Source organism: Manis javanica, chromosome 1 (genome assembly GCF_040802235.1).
Source record: "Manis javanica isolate MJ-LG chromosome 1, MJ_LKY, whole genome shotgun sequence".
NCBI lineage: Eukaryota > Metazoa > Chordata > Mammalia > Pholidota > Manidae > Manis > Manis javanica.
The window spans coordinates 235,433,767-235,461,610 of NC_133156.1; the positions used below are offsets into that span (position 1 = coordinate 235,433,767).

Genomic DNA, 27,844 nt, shown 5'->3' on the forward strand with positions numbered 1-27,844 from the left:
TGATCTTATTGGTCATGTGGGAAAGCTTAAGTTGTTTGCTTATTATGGGAAGCTTCTAATAAAATCAGTCTGGGTTTTAACATATTTGGTGGAAGCCGGTCTCCAAATGTAGCTGATTTTAAATGCACTCTGAGTGGAAAGAGCACAGGCTTTGGCATTACTCTCACAAAAGCAGAGTGAGCTACACAAGTTCTGGGGAAAGAGGATTGGAATCAACAGTGGTCAGAAAAATCAATTGCCCTAGGAGGTGAACACAGGGAGCTTTGGATATATTTAAACTATGAGTCATATGACTACACTCTACTTAGGCAGGAGCAAAACATGTTTTCCTTTAAATGATTAAACTCAGTTCTACTTAGTTCACGAAAAATTTATTTAACTTCTGAATGTTTTTTTCCCCCTAGGCTTAAGGAGTTTCATGATGAGATTTGTTTTCTTAAAGAGAAAACATTATTAATAGCTTCCAAACTAGATCCATCTGTGGACTCAGAGCATCCAAATGATATCAAAGACTGTCTTGGGCCCATCTCCTCCAACTGGGTGGTTAAGACAGCCCACTGAAACAATAAAAATTTAAAAAGGAAGGGGAGTTATAAATACTTCCTTGGTCCCTTGATAATGACATGCAAATGCATATGGGCTTGAATCCCATACTTTGTCTTGGGCATAAGGTTTTTACTGTCTACTCCTTAAGTGATAAAATAGTAAAATTTTAAGACTGAAGTTAGCCAAAATTTCACTGTAACAATTATTCTGCAACCCAGTCTGGATTCCAGTTAATGACAACGTGAGTTAAACCCAGGACGCCTGAGTCGCTCTGCTCAGGAAAGGCTGGGTTTCTAAGAAAGCGGGGCGGAGAGCAGCAGTGAGGTCGAAGCCAGACACAGGCAGGACCAACGGTACCATCACTGGGTTTGGATTGGCTTTGGAGGGTTTCCTGCTCTTATTTTGGGGTTAGTTCACTTAAAAATAATAAGCGTTTTCTTTTCTTTCCTTTTTACTCTCCAATGACCAAAAGGTAGAATTATGATCAGCAGCTACTGATGTTTCCTTTGATTTTTTCTTGGGGCAAGAGGGTGTATTCTCTGTCTTCCTCTTTTAAACTTTTTCATTCCCGAAAGTGATTACTTTTTTTTGATAAAGCTCAGCATTGGGGCACCGGATCTCCGACGCCGCGGGAGGCCAGGCCAGGACTCCCGGGCCCTCCACTGCCCGATGCGGCGCCGCCCGCCCGGGCCTCGTCCCCCCGTTCCCCCCTCGGGCCGGGCCCAGGGCGTCCGCGCGGGAGGGCAGGGCAGACACCTGGGCGGCGGCCCCGCGGGCGACGCCGGCACCCTCCCCGCCTTCTCCGGCCTCGGGGGTTCCTCGCCCGCCCGCCCCTTCCCTCACTTCGCCCCTGGAGGGCCGGGGGGCTCGGAGAGGTCGGGCGCCCGCCGCCCGCTAGGCCCGCGAGGTCGCCTCCGCGCTCTCGTCAGTCTTGGCTCGGGAGCGCGCTCCACAAAGAGGCACCCCGCGCGCCGACTTCCCCCAGGGCCTGCGACACCCCGGCTTTCCCAGCGCTTCCGGGCGGCGGCGCCCGGCGGGGAGGGGCCGGCCCGCGCCGGGCGGGCTGACCTGGGAGGCAGCCGGAGAGGGGACGCCCCACCCCGCCCCGGGCACGCCCCGCCGCGGGCCCCGGGCCCTCCCCGCCGGACACCGCCTCCCTCAGGCTGCGGCCCGCACCCCGCCCGGCCCGCCCCCCGCGCCCCTACGCGGCCCGCGCACCCCGGCCCGACCCCCGCGCCCCGGCCCGGCCCCCGCCCCCCTCCCCGGCCCCCGCACCCCGGCCCGGCCCCCGCGCTCCTCCCCGGCCCCGCCCGGCCCCCGCACCCCGGCCCGGCCCCCGCGCTTCTCCCCGGCCCCGCCCGGCCCCCGCGCTCCTCCCCGGCCCGGCAGGCACCCCGCCCCCGCCCCGGGCCGCGCTCCCGCGGCGCCGCCGACCTGATTGCGGGCGGGCGCGCGATGGGCAGCGGCAGCAGCCGGAGCGGCCGGGCTCTGAGGCGCCTGCGCAGCCGCGACAGCCTCCCGGCCGGGCCCGGCGAAACAGCCCCGGACGGCGGGACGAGGCCGCTGGCTGCGGCGGCGGCCCGGGAGGCGGAGGCGGAGGCGGAGGCGGAGGAGGGGGCGGACGGCCGCCACCGCGACCCCGCGGCGCCCCCTGACGGCGGGGACGACACCCTGCGCCTGCTGGACGAGCTGCTGGCAGAGTCCGCGGCTTGGGGCGCGGAGGAGCCGGTCCCGCGGGGCCCGGCGCGACCCCCACCCGCAGCCGGCGCCGGGAGCTCGGTGAGTGGCGGAGCCGCGCAGCCCGCGGGGCGCACCGTCCTCCCGGCCACCCCCGCCCCTGTCCCCAGCGCTGTCCCGCAGCCCTCTCCTGCGCGTCCCTCCCCAGCTGCGTTCTCCCACCCGCCTCCAGGGCCTGCCCGGTGCCCATGGCACCCTCCGCTGCGCCATGTCACCCCCGTCCCGCTGCCTGAGAATCTCTTTTACGGATCACACGGCGCCTCCTTTCCTAACACCCCCTCTAATTTTCTGCCTCTGTTCCTTCTCTGGGTGCTGCTTTAACTGCCTTCAGTTTTGGAGTAACAGTGCTGGGAGCAGCCTTAACGGGCAGGAGACGGGCGTCCCTTGGCAGAAATGCATCTCCTGGGCTTGCTCTGGCCAGAGCTCCCTTTTTTTCCCTTCTGGAACGGTGTGTCCACCCTCAAAGTACAGCATCCGGGCTCCTTGCAGCTGGGCAGGGAGCTGGCCAGGGGTGCTGCTCTTCTCTGGAGTACTTTCCCCTTGGCCAGCCCCTGGGGACACTGTTGGAGGCGGATGCTAAGTGCCGGGGCCGGTAGCCAAACAGTGGTTCACGAACGCCCTGTGTGTCAGACACATCAGAATCTTTGCCTTGCTGGTCAAACAATTCGCACATTACTGGCTATTTTTAAGACGCTGTTGAATTCCTTTTTGGCTTGCCTATTCTCTCTTACAGAACACTTGTAATAACAGCCTTGCTGGTTTAGAAAAACAATAAAAATGAGCACTCTGGTTTGGCAACAGTCTTCACTCCAGCAGAGCTGAATGAACAAAGTCTTTAACATCAGCTCCTGGGCCTGGAGAGGATGCTGAAGGCAGTGCCACCTCCCCTGGAGCCAGGCGGGCTTTGCTTAAGGACTGCCAGGACCTGAGGGAAGTGTCTTCTGGGCAGCCACCAGGCAGCAGAATCCGGACCAGGCCTCGGTGCGGGGGTTGGGGGAGCACTGGCCCAACCAGTGAGCTGCAGTTAGAAGGACTGAATTCTTCTAACAAGATTCCTGTAAGACTACATCAGCATCCAGTTATATAACACTACAAATGGATAAACAGTTGAGAAATTTGGGGAAAATTCTGAAATAGCATGGAAGCAAACTGTTAGTGTTCCATTTTCAAGTGCTCAGGAAACTTCAGAAGGGAAAACGAGAGGAGGACAGAAAGAATGGATTTCTCCCTGATTCACTGAGTAGGTTTGACTCTTGGGGGTAGGGCTGCCTTCCTCATTCTGTCATTTCTTAGGCACTGTTTGAGCACCTACTATGTGCAGACGTCACTCTAAGTGCTAGGACAAAGAAAATATTGGAATTTTGATGAATTGTTAATGAAACCCTTACTCAGAAGTTGGCCCTTCTTCAAAATGTTGGAAATGATGTTCCTGAGGACAGGGCAGATGCTTGATTGAGCAAGTAAATAGCACCATTTTAAATTTTTTTAGGAAGGACGGATGAAGACCTCCCTTAGGTTCATAATTATCTAGCATTTTTGGAGGAGAGAGGTATTCCTAAGAGAATATCAAACTCAAGTGAAATGATCTCTTTAAGCACCCACATTTAGAAATTTTAAGCCCTGTTGATTAGAACTTCTTGGAGACCCTATATGTATGTCTGAGCCCATCATTCTGAATATTATGTATTACATTTGGCTGTCCAAGAATATTTGTCACCAATATTTTAATGAGCACTTGGATCTCAAACATGTATTAACTCTTTTAATCTTTACCCAGTTATTATCCATTTTTACAGATGAGGAAGAGGAAACAGATACAGAGAGGTTAAGTAACTTGAATAAAGCCACACAGTTAAGACAGAGCAAAGATCAGACCGTCGACGGTCCTGCACCCTTATTATCAAAATGGCCCTGACAGCTGTGAGGCTCGCTTGCTACTGCATTTCTGTCCTGGGTCCACCCTCAGTCCTCAAACTGTCGCTTTTTAGTATTGTTAGCCTATAAGCAACCGACCAGCCTTCTCTGACTCCCCCACCTGAAGAGCCACGTCTCTGAGCCGCCCTCGCTAGTGGAATCGCATAAGCATCCTTGCTAGCCCAGTGTTTAAAGGAAGAGCAGACCCTCTGAGGTCAGGCCTGGAGAGGTTCCTCCCTGGCCTGAACAATCATTTCTTCAGTGAACAGGCTTTGTGGCCATTATTTTAGTTGATTAAGTGCTCTTTTTTTTTTTTTTTTACCTATTTCTTAATTCTTGATTGTTTTTCTGATATAGTTGAGGTTGCTGGATAAGAATGAAATATTGCCATATTCCTTTTAAAGCTGGAATTTTAAAAATTTTAAAGAAGCATTTCAATCATTTAAAACCACCTCTAACCCAGAGTTTTTCTACCTCTCATTGTGTATAAATTTTTCCCTGACATTTTGGCAGAAGCAGCTTTCAGTTAAACTCTTTTTTGACTGTGAACCATAATACTTTGCAGTGAAATACTAGATAGGAGGACTTTCACTCTTCATTGTAAGCTTAGGAAAAATTATGAGCAAATTTGAAGTAAGACACAAATGTAAAGGATATAGCAGTCCCCTTGCATTTGGGTTTATGTTACAAACCCCCAAGTCCAGGAAACAAGATCTCATGGGAAAAGATGGGATGGATGAGGCCAAGGTCCCTGGTGGACCCATGACAGTCTGTGTGTGTCTGTGTGAGTATTTATGTTCCCTAACGTAACTATGAGACAGTTCACCAAATAAAGAGAACATCAGTACAGTCCTATCTTCCAATCCAGTTCCATACACTCTTCTGGGTATCAGTACAAACCAGCTAGAAAGAAGTCTTCCCTCTGGGCAGTCATAAGTTGTAGTGTGGGTGCACTGCAGAAATGTTTGTGAAATTTGGCTTTGCGGCAGATGATACTTATATGGAAGAGAGGGGAGGACGTGTTTTTGGGCACCTATTCTGGGTTAGGGACTAAGTTAGGTGCCTCGTAGTCATGTTCCACATTTCTGTCTTCCAACAGCCTGTGGGTAAATATTGCTTTCTCTTTTTTTACAAGGAGGCCATTTCAGCTCTGAGACTTTAATAACTTATCCAAAGTCATGTGGCCAAGAAGTGAGGGAGGCAGTTTGTATGCAGGTCTGTTCCCAGAATGCTCCATGCATTTTCCACTTTCCAGATGTTCAAGTCACAGGGCAGATCCAACAGTTTCAATGATCTGCTCACAACAATGATCTGCCCATTTTTCTTTAGTGTGTGACTTTAAAAAAAATTCAATAATATCTGATGCTCAACACTTCTGCCACCTTCACCAGAGCAGACGTATCAAGAACTTATATTTTCTCTAATAAAAGCACCACCCTTCTTGCCCTCATAACACCCCTTGACTGTTATTGCCAGCAACCTACTTACTCATTCAGATGTTTATGTGCTTAGGGGGTCATACAATTTTCACTAAAAGTTGTGACACTCACATGTATTTACTTAACATGTTACACCTGTAAACAGCATCCTTTTACTTGAGCATTTGCATGAGACTGCACGTGTAGGCATGTTGCTGGTTACATAGTGGCAAACAGAGAACACGACAGAAGGAAAGACGAAGTCTGTTTCCCCTCCTGTATCAGTTTTGATTTTTAGGAAACAGATTTTCATGACATAAAAGATATGTACAGAAAGAGACAGAGAAAACTGGAATGAGATATTATCAGTAATACCTGTGGAGGATCAACTGAGCCATTTTCATTTCCTTTTTTATGTATTTCTGTTTTCCAATTTTTCTACAATGAGCACTTACTCCATTTTTTGTAAAGTTAATATAGGGCTTATTTTTTAAATTTAAAATCTCTAGTAAGATCATGTTAATTTCTTGTATTGAAAAAGAAATTGCGGTTCGGTTCTAATTGCATAGAGATTCTTCAGGTGTAGAAAAGGCATGCCAGATAATAGCCGTGGTTTATTACGGCTGTTCGGAGAGCCAGGTCCCATTACCCATCGTTTTATTTAATCATCACCAGAACAGGTACCTGCAGAATCGCCCTTGCCTCCCCCAAACTACATGTCACAGACAAGGGGACAAGGCAGAGGTAATTAACTTGGCTAAGGTCATGCAGTTTGATAGAGCCAGCCCAAGTCTTTCTGACTGTACTTCCTGCAAGGGCTGTGGATTACACTTGAATTTTAAAGCAAATTTGCCATCAGGAGGGATTATAACTTGTTTCCCGATTTCCTCTGGTGCTCAGTTTTTCTCCAAGATGGGTTTCCACTCCCCCGACCTAGAGCCTTCAACAGCCTCCCTGATTATGTACAAGATGTGTCCCAAGTTGCTAAAAATGTGTCCAACACAGCAAATGTTATGCTTACTTTTAAATGTTTGCTTTTAAAATTAGAATATGTAATATACATGCACGTGAGAAAAAAACCTCCTGGTTGTCTTTTTCAATACAAGAAATTAACACTATTTTGCAAAGGTTCCATTTTGCTATAGGTTCCGTTTGCAAAGGTTCCATTTTGCTATAGCAAATGAGGACCAGCATAATTCTTTCTTGTCTGTTACCATCAGCCAGGACTTTACAGTAATCCTGGTTCACAGCTGCTAATGGATGTGAAGGTGAAAACAAGCAATCAAAATCATTACATGACTGGAAAGCAGATCTACCAGAGGGATTTAAAAGGGATGGATAATGGACTTTTGGCAAAAAAAGCCACTATTTTGAAGATAGTTGCCATCTGTCTGCAATCACATCTATAGAACGAACACAAACTTGACTGGCAGTAAGTGGTACCTGATCAGTCTAGGATGTGTGGAAGAGTAAAACAGTGCTGGCCCCAAAAAGCGCAAAACTGTGTTGGGGGAGGACTGTGTCGGTGAGCGTTTGTCATGCATGATGGAAGCCCTGTTTAGAAGTATGTAAGAATTATTACACACACACAGGAGTCAAATAATGTCATCTGAGGCAGACATATCCCCAGTGGCCCTGCCGTCTGTGTAATTCTAAGCAATCAGTTAGGTTTTCCAGCAGTTGAAAAAGGATGGAGCATTCCAGAAAGAGAGAACTGCATGTAGAGAAACTCTGAGGGATGAAAGTGCTCCAGGAGAACAGTGTGTGGTCCAGTGTGGCTGGACAGCCAGGTGATCACAGACGGGGTGCAAAAGGCAGCGAGATCAGGGTTTGGCCATGATTTTACAACCTTCCAGGCTAAGGGGTTGAATTTTATCCTGTATGCAATGGCGGAGCCAGGAGAAGTTTTCTGTATTTATTATTTCTAAATGTTTGTTTTAAGAATTAGAATAGATAATACATATGCAAATGAGAAAAGATGTAAAAGGTACCCAGCAAATTTCCCTTCCACCATGTCCCCACCATTTCCTCAGTCTCCTTCCCCAGAGACACCACCATCTCAGTTTCTTGTGTTCCCTCCCAGTCTCTTTGGGAAGGTAAGGGGTGGCAGGAGGGCAGGGGCATGACGGGAGACTGCAGGAAGCAGGGCCAAATCAGGAGAGTGCTGCAGTAATCCCGGTGAGGCACAATGGGAGAAGGGAGGAGACGTTTCTAGAAAGGCGCCAAGGTTTCTTGCGTGTATAGTTGGTGGATAACGATGCTCGGTGTTGTACAAGCTGGGTTTGGGTACGAGGCAGACTTGTTCCTTGGATTTCAGAGACTCACACCCACTGTAGAAGTGGTGGGATTGGTGCTGTCACTGTGTGATCAGCTAGATGGGGGCTGCGGGCACAGCATGTGGACGGGCAGGGGAGAGTGCTAACTTGGAAGCCTGGAGAACAGCAAAAACTGAAGGAAGACTCTTCCTCTCAGGAGATCTACAAAACCAGTAAGATTCTAAAATGTGCTTGGAAATGGGGGTGGGGCATATGGCCTCTGAGGGCTCCCTGTGCTGCGCTGGTGCTCGGGTCGGGAGGGCACCCCACCGTGTCAGGGCTGGAAGCAGTGTCCCAGCGCCCGGCCTGATGCCAGGCCTCAGCAGTTGCTGCTGGATGCTGGGTACAGGGAGGTGTGGGCATGAAGCAGCTTCACTGCCACGTGTGCCCCCTTGGGAGGTGCTGGGGAAGGCTTGGCACAGGAGCTTTGGGTTCCCACAGCGGCTGAGCTCTGAGCAGGGGCAGCAGGGGTCTGGGCAGAACGGAGGGTCTTACACACCTAAATGCCAGGAGCTCGCTACAGCAAGGAGGGCCGCCCCTAGTTCAAGGCCACCCATTCAGCTTCCCTCTGACTCCATCTAGGGCCCCTTTAGTTTTACAGTTTGAGAATCACAGATTGCCAGAGCTGAAGGGAACACAGGGGCCACCTGAGCCTCTCATGTATATCGGAAGCTTTGGGGGACCAGCAGGGTGACAGCCCAGGTCCACCGTAGGACCAGGTCACGCCAGGTCACCCGCCTGCATGTGCAAGGCTGCTGCTGGGTGGCAGACAGCGACTGCAGCTGAGTACTCAGTGTTTACTGGCTGGAGGTTTGGAAGAAATTTATGTAAACATGCTTTATAAGGTGATAAAACACGACATAAATGTAATTTGTGATTCTCCTCTAATCCCACTCCTTTACCTTCTCCAGGTCTCCCTGGCCTTCTCTTTGGAAACACTCTCCTGAAAGCAAGGCCTCATGAAGGGAGGTGGGGGCCCTAGGACCAGTGGTCTCAGGGGCGGAGCCTCCTTTTTAAAGAGTCTTTTGTCATCTTAGCAATGCAGGCCGGCAGCTTTTGCTGCCTGGGAGGCCATTCAGTGGAGCTGTGTGTGGACAGCAGTGCCCGCAGGTGGTGGGAGTACTGAGCCTGATTGACAAAATACATGAAAATAGCTGAGGCTGGGCGATGGGTACCAGGAAGCCCATTGCACTGTTGTCTCTTTTTGTCTATGTCTCAAATTTTGTGCCAAAATTTCCATAATGGAGCATAAAAACGCAACCAACCAAACAAAGCTGGGCTTCAAAGAAGGGTAATTCTTAAAAGAAGGAGGGGGTAGCCTAACCGTGGGTAGAGTGTACCCAGCAACAAAAGGGCGTGAACAATTGGCAGAGAGCAGACAATAGTGCACGCTGGTGGCTGCCGCAGAGGGGCACGCGGGACTGCAGGGCAGGGGATGCCTGGAGGGGGCGGGGAGGGGAGCGGGCACCACAGAGGGGCGATGACGCCTAGTATCTCCACTGTGGTGGTAGTCTAACAGGTGTTTACATAACCCCAAACCTCTCAGGTTGTATTCTTTAGACTTATGCAACTTGTTCTGTGTCAGTTATACATACCACTGATGTGTGTGCATCTACACCTGTGATGAAGAGTTAAGGGGAGAACTCTAAACAGAAGAAGCAGGATATAATTTTGGTGAAATATGCAGTGGATTTTCTAAAAACTAACCATTGATACTTCCCTTTTCTCCAAAAAAGAAAAGAAAACCTTAGTTGTAAGAGCCAGAGGAGACTTTATGAGATCACCTTATTCAATTTCTACTCACGCTTTCTACTTCTTGTTGGGCTCTGGTGTGGTTTTTCAAAGCCTCCCTGGGATCTCGAGTGATGACATGTCCCCACCTGCCTGTGCACACTCCCCCGCCCTTGAGCTCAGCCCCATTCCCACGGCCCCAGCCCAGGCGCCCAGCCTCCCCCCGGGGCCAGGGGCCAGATGTCTGTCTGACCCTGAGGGGCAGGCGGCCAGCTGGCTCACGGCAGGCGGCCAGCTGGCTCACGGCAGGAACCTTGTCTGCACTGGGCCTGGAGCAGCCACCAGGGGCTGCTGTGCCTTTGCTTTTCTTCCAAGCTCCCTGGCTGCTCCACCAAGCTTTATTTCTGGGAGGGCCTCTAACACATTTTGAATCTGGGAAAGCCAAGTTAAAGGCTTAAACAAGTTGACGAGAAAGGACCACACATTCCAACTGCAGGCACAGAAAGAAACCCAATTAAAAGTTGAATGGGTATAACCAGGCTGTGCCATCAGGGAAGTGATGAAAGTATGACTTTGTTTTTGAACCCCACTTTAGGGTGCACAGTTTACACAGGTGATGGGGTGCCATGTCATCGCTGCCTTGTGAGACAGCAGTGTGCCCCCCTTTTAGTAAGTAGACCAGCGGAGAGGTGGAGATCGGATGGTCATGCACATGTTCGGATCCAATCATGCACTTTCATTCAGCTGCCCTCCTGATGGGAGAAACTGTGTGCGACAACCCCGACAGAATCTGCTGGTGAAGGGAAGAGCCATATCTGGCTCCAACAGGCTGACAAGGGGGAGCTGGCTCCTTCCAGGTGACTTCTCAAGAAGCAGCTGAGGCAGGGCTGTGTGTTACTGCTCTTATGCTGTCTCTGAGCATATAAGCAGACCCAGAGACTGAGAGCTGTGGGAGGCTGACTGGTGTCAGTACACGAGCGAGCTTCCAGATATACCCAAGAGAACTGGGAGCAGGGTGACCCAGAGACCTGTGCACACCCACGTTCATAAGAATGTTATTCACAATAGTCAAAAGGTGGAAGCAACCCCAGTGTCCATCTACAGATAAACAGGCTGGTCTCTCCATACAGTGGATGTTTTTCAGCCTTAAAAAGGAGGGAAGCTGACATGTTTTCCACATGGATGAACCTTGAGGGCATTATGCTAAGTGAAGTAAGCCACACACAAAAGGACAAATATTATCTGATTCTACTTGGATGAGGTGTCTAGTCACATTCATAGAGACAAAGTAGAAGGGTGGTTGCCAGGGCTTGGGGTGGGGGGTGCCTGCAGGGGTGGGGAGTTGTTTAATGCGGACAGAGTTTCAGTTTTGCAGGATGAAAAGAGCTCTTGAGATTGGTTGCACAAGGGGAATGTACTTCATACTGAAAAGTACATGAAAATGGTTAAGATGGTAAATTTTATATTATGTGTATTTTATCACTATTAAAATTAAAAAGAATTTTCAGATAGTCTGAGCTTCTCAGAGATGGGCTGGGTGGTGTCAGGCAGCAATGGGAGTGAGCATGTGCATGCGCGCATGGTACTTCCCTTCTCTCCTTCATGCCCATCCCACTCTGTGAATTCCTTGCTGGCCTGAGAGTCATCTTTTCATCGTTATACTCCCCAACGGCACAATGAGTGTTCAAAGAAATGTTAGTGAATATTGACTCCCACATGGTAAGATCACCAGCCCCCAGCAGCCACGGTGGGCTCCTTGGAGGACCTCCAGAACAAGGCTGTGCACCTTTGCAGTGCAGCCAGCCTCCACTTGGAGATAGTGCCAGGCAGGGAAGAACAACCTTTTCCAGACAGTGCACTGAAGTTGGCTGTCTTCCACTGCCCATCAGGACACACCCAGTGCCAGCTTGCTCCCATTTGCCACCAATAACTAACACTTCCCAAGAAACACATCAGAAATTTCTCAGGGAAGAATATTTTCCATGCTTAAAGGCCAAGATGTTCCCTCTGCTAACCTCATCCTGTACTCAGGTTACCTTCTAGCAGGGCTGCATCAGAGATCACTCTAGATGGGATGTTGGTTCAGATACTTAATAAAGGTGTTTACATCTTAGACACTACCCTAAGGATGAGATAGATAGATGATAGGTATATGAGAGAGAATTTCTTGTGTCATAGCTTTGAAGGGCAAGTTCCTTTCCATTAGGAGGATGAGTAAATTGAGGCTCAGAGGCCTCACAATTCACCCAAGGGCATATCATTACTAAATGACAAAACTGGGATGTGAACTCTTTCTGTATTACACTATTTTTACTCAACTATGCCAACTGCTATAGAGACTATAAACCCAAGATTGTCATTACCCAGCAACTTGATATTCAACTTAATCAGGAAATATTTCATGTTTATTGTATGCCCAGTTTTGAGGTCTGTAACTTGGGAGAAGTGGTACTCTTGCTGGGGAGAATTAACTAATGTTAACAGGTTCATAATTAGAGAACAACATAGTACATAGCATTGATCTGTTGATATAGAAATGATAATAGCTAATATCTACTGAGTACTTACTAAGTCCCAAGCACCTTGGCAATTACTTTAAATAGTGTCACAATAAACTTGTTTTACACATGAGGAAACTACTGCTTAGAATGGTTAAGAAAACTGCCCACAATCACACAAATGGTAGGGCAGAGCTGGGTCTGTCTCTTTTAGAATTCATGCTTTTGCTCCCTCTCTGGCCACCTTCTCCAACTGCTCAGAGTTTTATAGCCACCACCACCCCCGACACACACACTCTCTTGTACATTTTGCTAACTGTCCAATGTGATTAGGACTTACTTCTCTAGTGACATCACCAGCACCTGAAAACTAGACTGTATGTCTCCATGGCAGCAGACGTAACCCTGGGGGTGCTGAATAAATATCTGGTGAATGATTAATCCATGTGGCTAAGCCTCGGAATCAGAAGATGGGGGAAGCTTTAAAAGAGAATTTGGAGAGAATGTAAGCAGCTTCCTGTGGGGCAAAAGCCCAGTTCTCTCCATCGGTAACAGGATCATGTGCTAAGGGAACACAATCAGAGAGCTTACCTCGCCCTAGTATTAAAAGGAAAAAACAAAACATTGAAAACTCCCCAGTGTTGACAGAGGCTTAAAGATGGCAATTGTGAGAGGTAAGACAGAAACCTCCTCCCAAAACAACATATAATATGAGAATATAGGAAATATATCCAGTCCTGAAAGAGCAACAGGAAAGAAGGCTGTGGCAGACTGCCTACACCTGGGGAAAACAGCAGACCTCAAGGAAAAGGGTAAAGTACCAAAGTCATGATCCTGAGGGACCCAAGTCCTTTCCCCACCCCAGCTCACTGGAGGGAGGAAGAGAAATGGAGCAGGGAGCAGGTGGAGGCCTAGGACTGCTGGACACCCAGCCCTGGAGATCTGCTCTGGGAGCATGAACCTACATTGCATAGTGCTCTGGAGATTAGTGGGGTTAGAAAGCTAAGACAGGCAGAATACTTGGAGAGACTGAGATTCCAGCTACTTGTGGAAAACACATAACCACAACTGGCCACTCTGGGACAAAAGAAAGGCGGGCAGTCTGAGAGACTTCCTAACAGCAAGAGGGCTGCTAAAGGGGGAAGGACTGCACAGAGTGCACAGAGGTTGATGCTCAGGAGAAAGGACAGGTGGACAAAATTATCCAGTTGCACTCTGCCCAGTGAGTTGGAAACTCTCAGGAGCTTCAGGTACTTCATCCCCCTGGCTGGCTAAGCAGCTATGAGACCCCCCCATTACAATACATAGCCCTCTACGCCTTCCTCCAGGCCAGTACCAGCTCGCAAATCAGCCGCCCCCACCATTGCACTAGGCCAGCCAGGGGGCAGCCCTGCCTATGGCAGCTACAAGTGCAAAGCAAAGAGGCTTCTCCCTGCATTCGTGGCCCACTGGCCCTGGCAGTTGGGGCAACCACTGCAGCCAGGAAGCAGGAAAGAGCTCTTTCCTCCTGACAGGAACCAGCACCGCTTGCCTGTGACCCCTGCCATTGCTCCAGGGGCTGAGTAGCTCCACAGAGTAGAGCTTCTGGGCACTAGAGCATGCCACCTAAAATTTGAAATGTCAAAGGAACCTGGTTCAGCCCCAAATCCCACAAATACCAGAAAGAGGGTCAAGTGAAACTGAAATTACCAATCTTACTGAAAGAGATTTCAAAATAAAGATCATAAACATGCTCACGGAGCTACAGAAAAATATTCAAGAACTCAGGGAGGAATTCAAGAATGAGATACAAACAAAGAATGCATTATCTGAAATGAAACATACAAAGGAGGGATTTGAAAGCAGATTAGATGAAGTAGAGGAGACAGTAAATGAAATAGAAATTAGAGAACAGAAATACAAAGAAGCTGAGGCACAGAGAGTAAAAAGGATCTCTAGGAATGAAAGAATATTAAGAGAACTGCGTGACCAATCCACACAGCACAATATTCATATTATAAGGATACTAGAAGATGAAGAGAGTAAAAAATGGATAGTAAGTGTCTTTGAGAAGATAATTGCTGAGAACTTTCCCAGTCTGGGGAAGGAGATAGTCTCTCAGGCCATGGAGGTGCACAGATCTCCCAACACAAGGGACCCAAGGAATATAACACCAAGATATACAGTAATTAAAATGGCAGAGATGAAGAATAAGGACAGACTATTAAAAGCAGCCAGAGAGAGAAAAAGATCACATACAAAGAAAAACCCATCAGACTATCATCAGACTTCTCAACAGAAACCTAACAGGCCAGAAGGGAGTGGCCTGATACATTTAATGCAATAAAGCAGAAGGGCCTGGAACCAAGAATACTCTACCTGGCAAGACTGCCACTTAAATTTGAAGGAGGGATTAAACAATTTCCAGATAAGCGAAAGCTGAGAGAATTTACCTCGCACAAACCATCTCTACAGTGTATTTTGGAGGGACTGCTATAGGTGGAAGTGTTCCTAAAGCTAAATAGCTGTCCCCAGAGGTAATAAAACCACAGTAAAGAAAGCAGACCAATTAATTACTAAGCAGATGCAAAATCAAATTAACTACCCCCAAAGTCAGTCAAGGATAGACAAAGAGTACAGAATATGATACCTGATATATAAAGAATGAAGGAGGAAGACAAAGGAGGGAAAAAAAGAACTTTAGATTGAGTTTGTAATAGCATACCAAGTGAGTTAAATTAGACTGTTAGGTAGTAAGGAAGTTACCCTTGAACCTTTGGTAACCACAAATCTGAAGCCTACAATGGCAATAAGTACATATCTATCGATTATCACCCTAAATGTAAATGATCTGAATGCACCAACCAAAATATAGAGTCACTGAATGGATAAAAAAACAAGACCCATCTATATGCTGCTTGCAAGAGACTCACTTCAAACCCAAAGACATGCACAGACTAAAAGTGAAGGGATGGAAAAAGATATTTCATGCAACTAGTAGGGAGAAAAAAGAAGGAGTTGCAATATGTGTATAAGACAAAATAGACTTCAAAACAAAGAAAGTAACAAAAGACAAAGAAGGACATTACATAATGATAAAGGGGTCAGTTCAACAAGAGGATATAACTATTATAAATATCTATGCACCCAACACAGGAGCACCTACATATGTGAAACAAATACTAACGGAATTAAAGGGGAAATAGAATGCAATGCATTTATCCAAGGAGACTTCAACACTCCACTCACTCCAAAGGACAGATCCACCAGACAGAAAATGAGTAAGGACGCAGAGGCACTGAACAACACACTAGAACACTTGGACCTAACAGACATCTACAGAACCCTCCACCCAAAGCAGCAGGATACACATTCTTCTCAAGTGCACATAGAACATTTTCAAGAAAAGATCATATATTTGGCCACAAAAAGAGCCTCAGTAAATTCAGGATTGAAATTGTACCAACCAGTTTCTCAGACCACAAAAGTATGAAACTAGTAATAAACTATGCAAAGAAAAGAAAAAGCCCACAAACACATGGAAACTTCACAACATGCTCCTAAATAATCAATAGATCAATGACCAAATCAGGCAATATATGGAGACAAATGACAACAATAATGCAACACTGCAAAATCTGTGGAATGCAGTGAAGGCCATGTTAAGAGGGAAGTATATGGCAATACAGGCCTACCTCGGGAAAGAAGAACAATCCCATATGAACAGTCTAAACTTGCAATTAATGAAACTAAAAAAGAAGAAAAAATGAGGCCCAAAGTCAGTAGAAGGAGGGACATAATAAAGATTAGAGCAGAAATAAATAAAATTGAGAAGAATAATACAATAGAAAGACTCAATGAAAGCAGGAGCTGGTTCTTTGAGAAAATAAACAAAATAAATAAACTCCTAGCCAGACTTATCAAGAAAAGAAATGTCTATACACATAAACAGAATCAGAAATGAGAAAGGAAAAATCACTATGGACACTACAGAAATACAAAAAATTATTAGAGAATACTATGAGAAATTTTGTGCTAACAAACTGGATAAACTAGAAGAAATGGACAACTTTCTAGAAAAATTCAACCTTCCAAGGCTGACCCAGGAAGAAACAGAAAATCTGAAAAGACCAATTACCAGCAACGAAATTGAATTGGTAATAAAAAAAAACTACCTAAGAACAAAATTCCTGGACCAGATGGCTTTACTGCTGAATTTTATCAAACATTTAGTAAAGACCTAATACCCATCCTCCTTAAAGTTTTCAAAAAAATAGAAGAGGGAATACTTCCAAACTCATTCTGTGTGGCCAGCATCACTCTAAACCAAGCAAAGATACCAACAAAAAAGAAAATTACAGACCAATATCCCTGATGAACATAGATGCAAAAATACTCAGCAAAATATTAGCAAACTGAATTCAAAAATACATCAAAATGATCATCCATCATGATCAAGTAGGATTTATTCCAGGGATGCAAGGATGGTACAACATTCGAAAATCCATCAACATCATCCACCACATCAACAAAAAGGACAGAAACCACATGATCATATCCATAGATGCTGAAAAAGCATTTGACAAAATTCAACATCCATTCATGATAAAAACTCTCAACAAAATGGGTATAGAGGACAAGTACCTCAACATAATAAAGGCCATATATGACAAACTCACAGCCAACATCATACTTAACAGCGAGAAGCTGAAAGCTTTTTCTTTAAGATCAGGAACAAGATAAGGATGCCCACTCTCCCCACTTCTATTCAACATAGTTCTGGAGGTCCTAGCCACGGCAATCAGACAACACAAAGAAATAAAAGGCATCCAGATTGGTAAGGAAGAAGTCAAACTGTCCCTGTTTGCAGATGACATGACACTGTACATAAAAAACCCTAAAGTATCCACTCCAAAACTACTAGATCTAATATCTGAATTCAGCAAAGTTGCACAATACAAAATTAATACACAGAAATCTGTGGCTTTCCTATACACTAACAATGAAGTAGCAGAGAGAGAAATCAGGAAAACAATTCCATTCACAGTTGCATCAAAAAGAATAAAATACCTAGGAATAAACCTAACCAAAGAAGAGAAAGACCTATACCCTGAAAACTATAAGACACTCGTGAGAGAAATTAAAGAAGATACCAATAAATGGAAATACATCCATTTATTTGGATGCTCATGGATGAGAAGAATTAATATTGTCAAAATGGCCATACTGCCTAGAGCAATCTGCAGAATCAGTGTAATCCCTATCAAAATACCAATGGCATTCTTCAACAAACTAGAGCAAGTAGTTCTAAAATTCATATGGAACCACAAAAGACCCCTAACAGCTGAGGCAATCCTGAGAAGGAAGAATAAAGCTGCGGGGATTTGCTCCCTGACTTCAAGCTCTACTACAAAGCCACAGTAATCAAGACAATTTGGTACTGGCACGAGAACAGACCCATAGATCAATGGAACAGAATAGACAGCCCAGATATAAACATATGGTCAATTAATATACAATAAAAGAGCCATGAATATATGATGTGGAAGTGACAGCCTCTTCAACAGCTGGTGTTGGCAAAGCTGGACAGCTACGTGTAAGAGAATGAAACTGGATTATTGTCTAATGTCATACACAAAAGTAAACTCAAAATAGATCAAAGACCTGAATGGAAGTCATGAAATCATAAAACTCTTAGAAGAAAACATAGGCAAAAATTTCTTGAATATAAACATGAGCAACTTTTTCCTGATCACATCTTCTCAGGCAAGGGAAACAAAAGCAAAAATGAACAAGTGGGACTATATCAAACTAAAAAGCTTCTGTACAGCAAAGGACACCATCAGTAGAACAAAATGGCATCCTACAGTATGGGAGAATATATTCGTAAACAACATATCCGACAAAGGGTTAACATCCAAAATATATGAAGAACTCACATGCCTCAACACCCATAAAGCAAAAACCCTATTTAAAAATGGGTAGAGGTTATGAACAGACACTTCTTCAAAGAAGAAATTCAGATGGCCAACAGGCACATGAAAGGATGCTCCACATTGCTAATTATCAGGCAAATGCAAATTAAAACCACAGTGAGATATCACCTCACAGCAGTTAGGATGGCCAACATTGAAAAGACTAGGAACAACAAATGCTGGTGAGGATGCAGAGAAAGTGTACCTCCTACACTGCTGGTGGCAATGTAAATTAGTTCAACCATTGTGGAAAGCAATATGGAGGTCCCTCAAAAAAACTAAAAATAGAAATACAATTTGACCCAGGAATTCCGTTCCTAGATATCTACCCTAAGAAAGCAAGATCTCAGATTCAAAAAGACATATGCACCCCTATGTTTATCGCAGCACTATTTACAATAGCCAAGAAATGGAAGCAACCTAAGTGTCCATCAATAGATGAATGGATAAAGAAGATGTGGTACATATACACATGGAATACTCTTCAGCCATAAGAAGAAAACAAATCCTACCATTTGCAACAACATGGATGGAGCTAGAGGGTATTATGCTCAGTGAAATAAGCCAGGCAGAGAAAGACAAGTACCAAATGATTTCACTCATCTGTGGAGCATAAGAACAAAGCAAAAACTGAAGGAACAAAACAGCAGCAGACTCACAGAACCCAAGAATGGACTAACAGTTACCAAAGGGAAAGGGACTGGGGAAGATGGGTGGGAAGGGAGGGATAAGGGGAATAAGGGGCATTACGATTAGCACATGTAATGTAGTGGGTGGGGCCATGGGGAAGGCAGTATAGCACAGAGAAGACAAGTGGTGACTCTGTGGCATCTTACTACACTGATGGACAGTGACTTCAGTGGGGTATGGGGAGGACTTGATAATATGGGTGAATGTAGTAATGTTTTTCATGTGAAACCTTCATAAGAGTGTATATCAATGACACCCTAAAAAAATACATAAAAATATTAAAAACAAACAACTCCCCAGTGTCTGCAGAATAAATGAAGTTCCTGTATGAGGCACTGCCAGCTTCCCCAGGTCCAGCTGCCCTTTCAGAAGGCAGCAGCTGGCAGCTGATGTCTGCTCTGACCAGGCCCTTTGCTCAGGGCAGGGGTACAGAGATAAGTGGGGCATCCATCCTAACTCCAAGGAATTCTTCATTTACCAAACAGTACGATGGGCGCAGGGAGAGGAGGGGTCAGGGTAAAGCACTGGAGGGGCCCCTGGCCAGGCTGGAAGAGGAGGAAACTGGGGGGCTCCCCAGGAGTCGGTGTGAAAGCTGCATGGAGAGGTGGGTATGGGAGGAGCTACTCTGATGACCCCTGAGCCCGTGTGTTCCCTGTCCTCACTGCCGAGCAGCTTGTGGGCACCCAAGAAACAATACCGGACATTCGGGTGCAGTCTGTGTGTGTCTGTAACATCTTGGTTTGCCCTAGTTGGTGGGCAGTTTATCTAGGATTAGTACTCTTTTTCTTTCCCATTTGTCCTTTTGTGTTGCTTTCAGAAAGTCTCACTTTGATCTTCTGGGTAATTAATTATGTCTTCAGCTGTCTGTTGTATGATCTAAACCACCTATTGAGATTTTACTTTCTACTGTCAAATGTTTCATTTCAAAATCTCTAGCTGGTTATTTTTCATAACTGTTTATTCTTGTTTGATTGAGCCTATGAATCATTTTCGTTTCAGAGTCACCTTCAGTCTGCTCTGACAACCCTCTTCTCTCAGGTTTGATTCTTTCAAATGATGAATTTGGTTCCTGCCTCCAGTTGTCATAGAGGACGTGGGGATGTGCTCTAGGTGTGTGGCCATCATTAGTGGCCTGAGAACAGGGTTTCCTGTGCTTCCTGGTGTCATCAGCCACCCATGCTGCCCTCCACTGCCTGCCCAAGCCTGGGGGACACAACTCTGTGCCTGGACATTTGTGCAGTTGGTGGGTGGCAGGGGATCAGAGTCTCCTCCTTTCTGACCCTTGTGCCAAGACCCTGTCCTGCTCTGGCGTCTGTCACCTCTGAACTTGAGGCCCCCACAGCTGCTTCTGCTTTGTCCAGCATCCTCTCCTGTGTGCACTGTGTGGGCGGTGGTTCCCCCCCTTGGTCCATCCCAGCCCAGATTCCATCAATCCCTCCTACCTTCCGGCTCACCAGAGACACACGTGTCTTCCTAGACTGTTAGAGCTGTGTTCCCTTTTTGCTTATGACTTTTTCTATCAATTCTGAGGACTTGTGGTGAGAGAGAGAAGCCAGTCGGTGTGTTTGGTTTACTATCGTTTACCATGGTTTAAAAGTGTCAGTGAAGGATTAAATAGCTGACAATACAGTGAGAAATTACCAGGCCAAGACTAAGAAAAAGCAGAATCCAGAGAGATAAATGGGACGTTGAGGCTGCTTTTGCCTCAGGTGAATTTGAGCTTTGGGTCCAGTGGTATCCAGCAGTGACGGGAATACAAGCCAGGGCCCACTGAGCTAGCAAGTCCACTAGGAAATCTATATTCCCTCATAAGTCTAGGACCCTCAGGGGATGGCAAGGAAAGGCGTCCTGGTCTTGAGCAGTGCAGGAGGGTAAGAAAGCTCTAAGGAATTATAAACACAGTTCAGCTGCCTTTTAGATTTGCAGCCCAAATTCCCATCACCTTGGTGTTCCAGAATACCTGAGTGCATAAACTTAACCTCAAGTGGTTCCAGACCAGCAATGCCTGCTAGGTGTCTGACAGCTGCAAACGCATGTCCTTTCTGGAGGAAGCCATCCTCGTGTTAGGCCTCAGAGAACGCCCACAAAGAAGTTCCCAGGATGACGAGCAGCAAGCAATAACAGATAACCAAGTGCTCAAGGAAACAAGCGAAAACCAGCAGAAACAATAGACAACACAAATAGATCAGTGCAGACTGGTTACCTGGATTCCCAGACACAGGTTATAGTCAACTGTGTTGATTATGTTTAAAGCAAATATCGGGACAAGGACCTACAGACAGTGACTAGCATAGTTGAAAAAAAGTGCCAAATAGAACTTGCAGAAATGGAAAGTACAGGACACAAAATGAAAGATTCTGATACTATAGGTTAAAAGGAAATTAAACAGTGGTGAAGAGATTAGTGTGCCGGAAGACAGTGCTGAAGGGGCGACTCAGAACACAGCGCAGAGAGACAGGACCTAGTAACGGGCGGCTTGAGGGAAAAAACACAGCAAACAGTAAGTTGTGAAAGAATGAAAAATGTCCCTTTCAATAAAGGAACAAGACAAGGATGACTGTTGCTATCACTTCTTTCCAGTGTAGTGTTGGAAGTACAGAAAAGCCAGGGAAAAAATGTATAAGGACTGGGGAGGGAAAAATAAAATGATCATTATTCCCAGGTAATGTGAATGGGAGCAAAGAAACATTAAAAAGATTATAATTATTAGGACTAATAGGAGAGGTTAGTAAGACTGTTGAATATACATACACACACACAAATATATATATTTCCGCAGCAACAAGCAGGTAGAAAGACTTTACCTAAAAAAGATTGATAATAACATCACAAACAGGTATCTAGGAACCAAAAAGAGAAATCCCTTTCTTTACAGGGAAGATAAAATTTCTTAAAAGACATTAAAGAAGCCCTAAATGAATAGAGAGATAGTCCCTGTATAAAGCAGAAGACTTATTATTGCAAAGATATCAGTTCCCCCCAAGTGACCCATACTTTTTATAACCACAACACAATCCTCAAGTTTCCCCCCCACCCCACCTGAATGTGACAAGCCAATTCCAATACATGCATAAGGAAATGTAAAGAACCAGGATTAGTCAAGACTCTTAAAACAAAAAATAGGTGGGAGGACTTGCTCTAGCAGATGTTAGGGTTCATTCTAAAGCTGTGGTCACTGAGCCAGGTTGGTACAGGGATGGACAGACGGACTACTGGGAAAGTCTGCAAACAGATGTGTGCAATGTCTGTGCACTCAACTTAGGACAGAGAAAGGTCTGCAGAACAGCAGGGGAAGGTGTTAGAGAGAAGTTGGGCCTTGACTCCTGGAGGGGAGAAATGGGGGTGTTGGCCGGTAGGTGTTAGAGAAGCAGGGAGTCTCCGTGGGAGCTTTGTAGAGTCATTGCCCTATCCCAGCCTCAGCTCTCCCCCTTGTAAAATAGCAGATGGAGCGAGGCGGCCCTGGGGAGCCAGCTCTGCCTGGACGTGCTCACCCTCTCTGCAGCAGAAAGCCGGCACATGAGGTAGGCTGCGCCACTGACCACCTTTCCATGTCTCTTGTCCTTCCCAAGGTGTCCTCAAGACAGAGTGCTGAGGACCACGCGGAGAGCAGCGGTGTCTCTGGGTAAGTACAGGGCCACATCTCTTCTGCCAGAAGCCACCGGTTCTTGGCTCCAGCTTCCACCACAGCCCCGCGGCTCCTGGGTCCCACCCAGCTCCTTTTCCAGATGCAGCTCCTCTTTAAAGGGAAGGTTCCAGTCACAGGAACATGCAGAAACCTTACAGTCTCACAGCAGCTCTGACCTTCTCCTGAAAAGGCCGTGGCCCAGATTGTACAAGGCATCCCCACCTCACTCGTCCACTCAGAAACCACACGCAGCGACACATCTGAGAATCAGCCAGCTTCGGCTTTCAGGAGTTCCCAGCCGAGAGGGATGACAGATGGGTCCCCTGCCATCCCATTACAGTGGCATCAGGAAAACCAACTAAAAACCTCTGAAAAGTGTCAGCTGAGGACGCCGACCAGAGGCCAGGCCTTCTGTGTCTGCTCCTGGCCACCCCGCATGACCCCGGGCTGCATGAGAGTTACAGGGCACCAGGAGCAGCCTGCAGGAGACTCGGCTGGATGACCCTGGACCCCTGGCCTGCCTCCCCTTTAGCAGCCTCACCTCCAACAGGGTGACAGAGACCTGCCCCATCACTGGGATGCAGGAGACTGTTGTGCTCAAGACCACGGATGTGAAAAGCTGGGAAAGTACTGGCTTAACAGCTATTTTTTATTACCAATTCCAAATGGTTTCATGGCAAGATCCTGGCTGGCTTCCCTTATTTAATGGAAGTTTGTGGAGGTCCTTCCCTGCAGAGCTTGGTCCTGGAAAGTGCAGGCGTGGGCCTGAGGGAACTCGGAGAGGGGCAAAAGCAGCCAGAGGGCTTGCGGAGGGGCTGGGCTGTGAAGGGCACGTGGACGTTCTCAGGAGGAAGGAGGGAAGGAGCCATCCAGGCAGCAGGACAGGAGGTCTACAGCACCAGACGCTCAGGACACCAGTATGTGGCACAGAGGCTGTGGGAGGGAGTGGAAGGGGGAAGTGTGGGAATGTAGGGAGGACTTTGAATGACACGCTGAACATGCCACTGCTTTCAAGTAAAGAATGTGGGACAGCTGCGGGCTTGGGGCCACGCGGCAGCAGCAGACGTGAAGCAATGAGAACATTTACACCCCTCTCCCACCAGCGGCCAAGGCCGAGAGTCTTTGAGCAGAGTGGGGCGCCAGGCCTCCCTCATACAACCCGCTTCTCGCTTGTTTAGCAAACTTGCCTGGAGGTGGGCCGGGTGCCTGGCTCCTGTGTGTGCCCGCCTGTGCTGGGACACAGCTCCGTGTCCCGCTGCAGCAATGGCCCCAGGCCAGGCGGCTCTGCCTGGCTGACCCAGATGCCCGGGCACTTGACTCAGTGCTGAGGACCTGGCCTCGTCCAGACTGTGGGCCCGTGGAGTGATCCACCTGACTCGGCTGGCTGAATGTTTCTGCTGATTCCAGGGAGAATCAGCAGTGACTTTCTCTAGTTTTCACCAATCCATGGAATTTAGGAGGGCTTATTTCTACCTTAAATGAATTAGCTATTTCTTATTTTTAAACAAATTGGTCCCTTTGCCTCCCATGCACACTGCAGGCCACCCCTCAGCTCCTCACCCTCACCAGGAGACCTCACTGCTTTCAAAGGGTGCCCTGAGCCCCAGGCACGGGGTGTTGGCAGCCCGCCCTGGTGCAGCTGATCACAGGGAGGTGAGCTCCAAGGACACACAGGAATCCCCAGGTCATTCCAGCCACAGCCACCGCCTCTGCCCCCCTGCTTGGGCTCCGTGGCCTTTGGGGAGAGCGTCCTGGGCCAGGGCACCACTCTGCTGGGCTTCTCACTGCCCACAGGGCTCCCCTGCACCCCCAGGCCTCCCTCCCCGTGCAGACCTGATGCCAGCACTCTGTGCTGGTTTCTGCTGTGACCACCCTTCCCTCCCGCCTCTGCCCCCAACCCAGCTCTGCTGTCAGAATCCCTCAGAGCAATGCCTCAGGGAGATACGTCTGTCGCCAGCAGGTGTACTTGGAAATGCACCCAGAAATCAGAGGAAGTAGACAGCTATGTAATAGAATAAATCCAGCAAAAAATATGTATTTACTTACTCGTTGAATCTGCCATTTAAACTTTTCCGTATGTTTGGAAGTCTTCATACTGAACTGTTGAAGAGAAAAATCCTTCAAAGCCCAGTTCAAATACCTCCTCCTCAGAAGCTCTCCGCCTTCCCTCGGTCCTCGTCAGCCCAAACTCTCTCCCTCCATCGGCAGCATGGTGGGTTTGTCTCTTACCGTTAGCCTCTCGAACTGGGGCCACTGCCCGACTCACCTCTGGTCCCTCACAGCAAGGCACACACAGGAGGCGTTTCACAGATGCCTGTTGAAGGGAACATTTGATGTGAACCTGGACCGTGTGGACCTTGACCCCCGAGTCTGCCCATCGTGATGATGACCATGTCCTTTCCTGAGGACAGGGGTGGGGGCACAGAAGCAGCAGAGCTGAGCCGGCTGGTCTGGCACCGAGGGCAGGGCCAGGCTGGCCTGAAGTCTGAGGCCCGGGTAGCAGAAGTTGAGGGCCCATGGAAGGGAAATGCCCGGATTCTGGAAGCTTCTGTCTGTGCCTGCTGCTGAAGGGTCATCCAGCCCAGCCCCTGGGCTCACATGTAGGAAAACAGAGGCTGGGAAGGGACGGGTCACCCCAGCTGTCTGGCCGGCAGAGCAGCGCAGGCTCCTTCCCCAGTGAGGCAGTGCGTCTGCCTGGCGGGTGGGAGGCCACCATCCCAGCTATGGCAGTGGCCAGCTCTGGGCTGCAGACCCTACACCCCTTCAGAGGCTGCGGCCAGCTAGCAGCCCCCAGCCAGGGCACCCCCACTCCCTCCCCTTACCTGTTGAAGGTGCCCTGGAGGCAAGGCAAGTGCCGGGTACACACTGACATGGCCACGGAGCGGCCTGGAAGCCAGGGTAGGTCCCCCAACAACAAGCGCACCCAAAGCCCCAAGACGTCCAGAAAGCCAGGGGTGTGTGGGCAGCCACGTACAGGCTGGTGGGAGTCCCATTCTGGAGCCCGGGCAGCTGGAGCCTGCCCAGCTGTGGTCACCCCTCAGCACACTACACAGAGGCTTGGGGAAGGGTCAGGAAGCCAACGTCCAGTCCTGTCCCACAGCAGCAGCTCCTGGGCCGCCCCGAGGGCGCAGGTGGGGGAGTTAGTCAGCTAAGGTGGATCTCGGCAGCGCACACTTGGCTAAGGGCTGTGCAGCATGAGGATTCGGGTCATATGCTAGCTGCATGTTATCTTATTGATGCACAGAATGAATTTCTGAATAGAGCTCCATTTTAGAGAAAATTTTGATGTCGAGAGATGCAAATGCCTTGTCCAGGGTGGCCAAGAGAGTAGGTAGCAGGGCTGAGATTCAAATTCTGGTCTTTCCACCCCGAGGGCCCTGACCTTTACAAGAGGCAGGTGCGAGCTTCCTCGTGAGCAAGTAAGGTCTTGGCAGATCCTGCTGTGGGAGATGGAGCCAGAGAACTAGGCAGAGGCCTGCTCATGTAAGAGATGAACAAGTTTTCCTCAAGGGCAATGGTTTTCATTTTGGTTTTAGGATGGACAAGGATTCCATCAAGGGGCCACTGTGGTTGTCCAGGGGAGATGATGAGTTCGAACGTGACATCTCGCCTCCTGGCCCCCGACTAACCCTGGTGTTTCTGGCCCACAGAGCCCCAGGCAGCAGCCACAAGAGTCCCGAGAGACAGTCAGCCATCTCCTACGACTGCTCGGAGGAGGAGCTGATGGCGAGCATCGAGCGGGAGCACAGCCGCTGAGCCGCGCCGCTCCTCGGGACCCGCCCTGCCTGCCCAGGCCCGGGGATGGGGGGGGTGCGCTCCCTGTCTTTGCAAGTCCATATTCAGATGGTTCTGAATGTGGCCGGCACCTGGCCTTCAGGCTTGCTGGCAAGGGGTGGTCGGCTGTGCTGACCCCGGTCAGAGGGAGGGGCAGGCGCGGCCCACAGGTGGGCAGGGGCATCTCCCTGGGGCGGCTCCTCCCTCAGCCTCGGGCAGGGTCTGGCTGCAAGGGTCTCGTGGAGCCAGAACTGCTTCCCCCTTCGGAGGGCTCCCTCCCCAGCCAGGCTGGGAAAGGCTCATTAGCTGAACCTGGCTCAGACTGGACACCTTAGGGCCTCTACGACACGTGCCGCAGCACTTCAGGAAGGTTCCCCTGGGGGGGGGCGCCCTCAGTTCTGCAGATGAATCACCTGGAGATGTTGAAATGCAGATTCTGGCTCTGAGGGTCTGGGCGGGGGGTGGGGGGGCGCCTGCGTGTCTAACCAGCTCCCCCGTGAGGCCCACGCTGCTGAAGCCCAGACATGCTTGAGCAGAAAGGATTGAGTCTAAGCTGTAGACCTTCTCAGACTCTTCCTTCCCTGGGGCCTCGGAGCACCCCTTGCCTCCCCGCAGAGGCCCGGGCCTCCAGTGGGCATGGTGCCCAGGAGCCCTGTCCTGGCCTCCCTCTTGCACTAACGTGCAGTCACTTCCCTCCCTGGGCCTCAGTTTCCCTTTTTAGAAGCGCCTCCCAGAGGCTCTTCTGGGCGCTCCCCGCTCTGACAAGACAATCCAGGGCTACACAATTCCAGGTTTCTTTGATCTCCACGGTTTCCCCACCCTCCCGGGGCACTGAACTGCTTCCCCTGCTGGGGGTGAGCACCCTGGACCCACCTGAGAGGGTTTTCAGGAACCACAGCTCTCCTGACAAACGCCTGACAGGACCTTCTCACTCTCTTCCCACCCGGTGGAAGGTAGAAAATCAGCAGTGAAAAAATCCCCAGCTGTCAATGAGAAGCCCACTTGCCAAGGGCGAGTGACCCGGAAGCACCCTGAGGGGAACCGCAGCCTGTTTGGAAGGCGGGCCTTCCGCTGTGGGCGTGGGCGTGGCTGCTCTGGGAATGTCCGGGTGGGGCGTGGTCAGAGCCAGGAGGCAGGGAAGCAGGCCCCTCTGGAGCCCTGGCAGGGCCTTCGGTGCAAAGGGACACGTGGGGGCGATGGCAGCTTTTGCCCAGGCCAGAATAGGCCTCAGCTTGTCTGTACCACTGACACGGTGGCCTCCCTGGTGTTGCTGGCAAGATGCAAGGGCGACTTGGAAACCACTGAGCAGCCATTTGGCATGTCCCCAGACCTACAGGCCTGTGGCCACCGTGGGCAAATGGGTGTTTGCTATGAACTGTTACTACTTGACAAGAGTGCCTGGGATCAGATGTCCCGTGGCTGGGAGGCTTCTCACTGCAAAGTCAGAGGCTGGAACCGCGGAGCCTTCGAACAAATGCCCCTGAAGGGCTGGCACAGAACCCTCTGCTCAAGACAAGAGCTATTTCTTTTCTGACTCCAAACCATTTCTTTTGATGTAAAGATTAAAGTTGTTACTATTTTAATAATACAAATACTTCTTTTAAAAGCAGTTGAAATTTGCTTTCTCACCACCAGATGAATC

General features: G+C 48.6%; 2 protein-coding genes and 1 long non-coding RNA gene across 7 annotated transcripts in view; 1 reads left to right on the top strand and 2 right to left on the bottom strand.

Moving 5' to 3' along the window:
• RRM2 (ribonucleotide reductase regulatory subunit M2) overlaps positions 1 to 27,244 on the bottom strand; it is a 71,020-nt gene extending 43,776 nt beyond the window's left edge. For 4 of the 5 annotated variants that reach the window (XM_073216752.1, XM_037026562.2, XM_017650287.3 and 1 more), the window contains exons 1-3: positions 27,076 to 27,218; positions 24,658 to 24,742; positions 24,475 to 24,528 (exon numbers count right to left, since the gene is read on the bottom strand). In XM_073216752.1, the coding sequence (XP_073072853.1) occupies positions 24,475 to 24,522 (48 nt within the window). In that variant the 5' untranslated portion in view covers positions 24,523 to 24,528; positions 24,658 to 24,742; positions 27,076 to 27,218. Of the gene's footprint in view, positions 1 to 24,474; positions 24,529 to 24,657; positions 24,743 to 27,075 lie in introns of all 5 variants that reach the window. The other variant, XM_073216738.1, reaches the window with a different exon arrangement.
• LOC140844452 (uncharacterized) lies at positions 356 to 2,122 on the bottom strand. The gene is made up of 2 exons (XR_012122766.1): positions 1,981 to 2,122; positions 356 to 557 (listed from the first exon to the last, which is right to left on the bottom strand). It is a non-coding gene; the product is annotated as an uncharacterized lncRNA (long non-coding RNA).
• Positions 1,889 to 27,808, top strand: CYS1 (cystin 1). The gene is made up of 3 exons (XM_037026497.2): positions 1,889 to 2,325; positions 22,373 to 22,425; positions 26,079 to 27,808. The coding sequence occupies exons 1-3, from the start codon at positions 2,002 to 2,004 to the stop codon at positions 26,182 to 26,184; spliced, it is 483 nt and encodes a 160-aa protein (XP_036882392.2). The 5' UTR covers positions 1,889 to 2,001; the 3' UTR covers positions 26,185 to 27,808.
• The last annotated feature ends 36 nt before the right edge of the window (positions 27,809 to 27,844 follow it).

Excerpts from the sequence above, each read along its gene's own strand:
- CYS1 (XM_037026497.2), top strand. The coding sequence starts at position 2,002 with ATGGGCAGCGGCAGCAGCCGGAGCGGCCGGGCTCTGAGGCGCCTGCGC. Across the intron at positions 2,326-22,372 it reads CAGCCGGCGCCGGGAGCTCG|GTGTCCTCAAGACAGAGTGC; the intron begins GTGAGTGGCGGA and ends GTCCTTCCCAAG. Across the intron at positions 22,426-26,078 it reads GAGAGCAGCGGTGTCTCTGG|AGCCCCAGGCAGCAGCCACA; the intron begins GTAAGTACAGGG and ends TCTGGCCCACAG.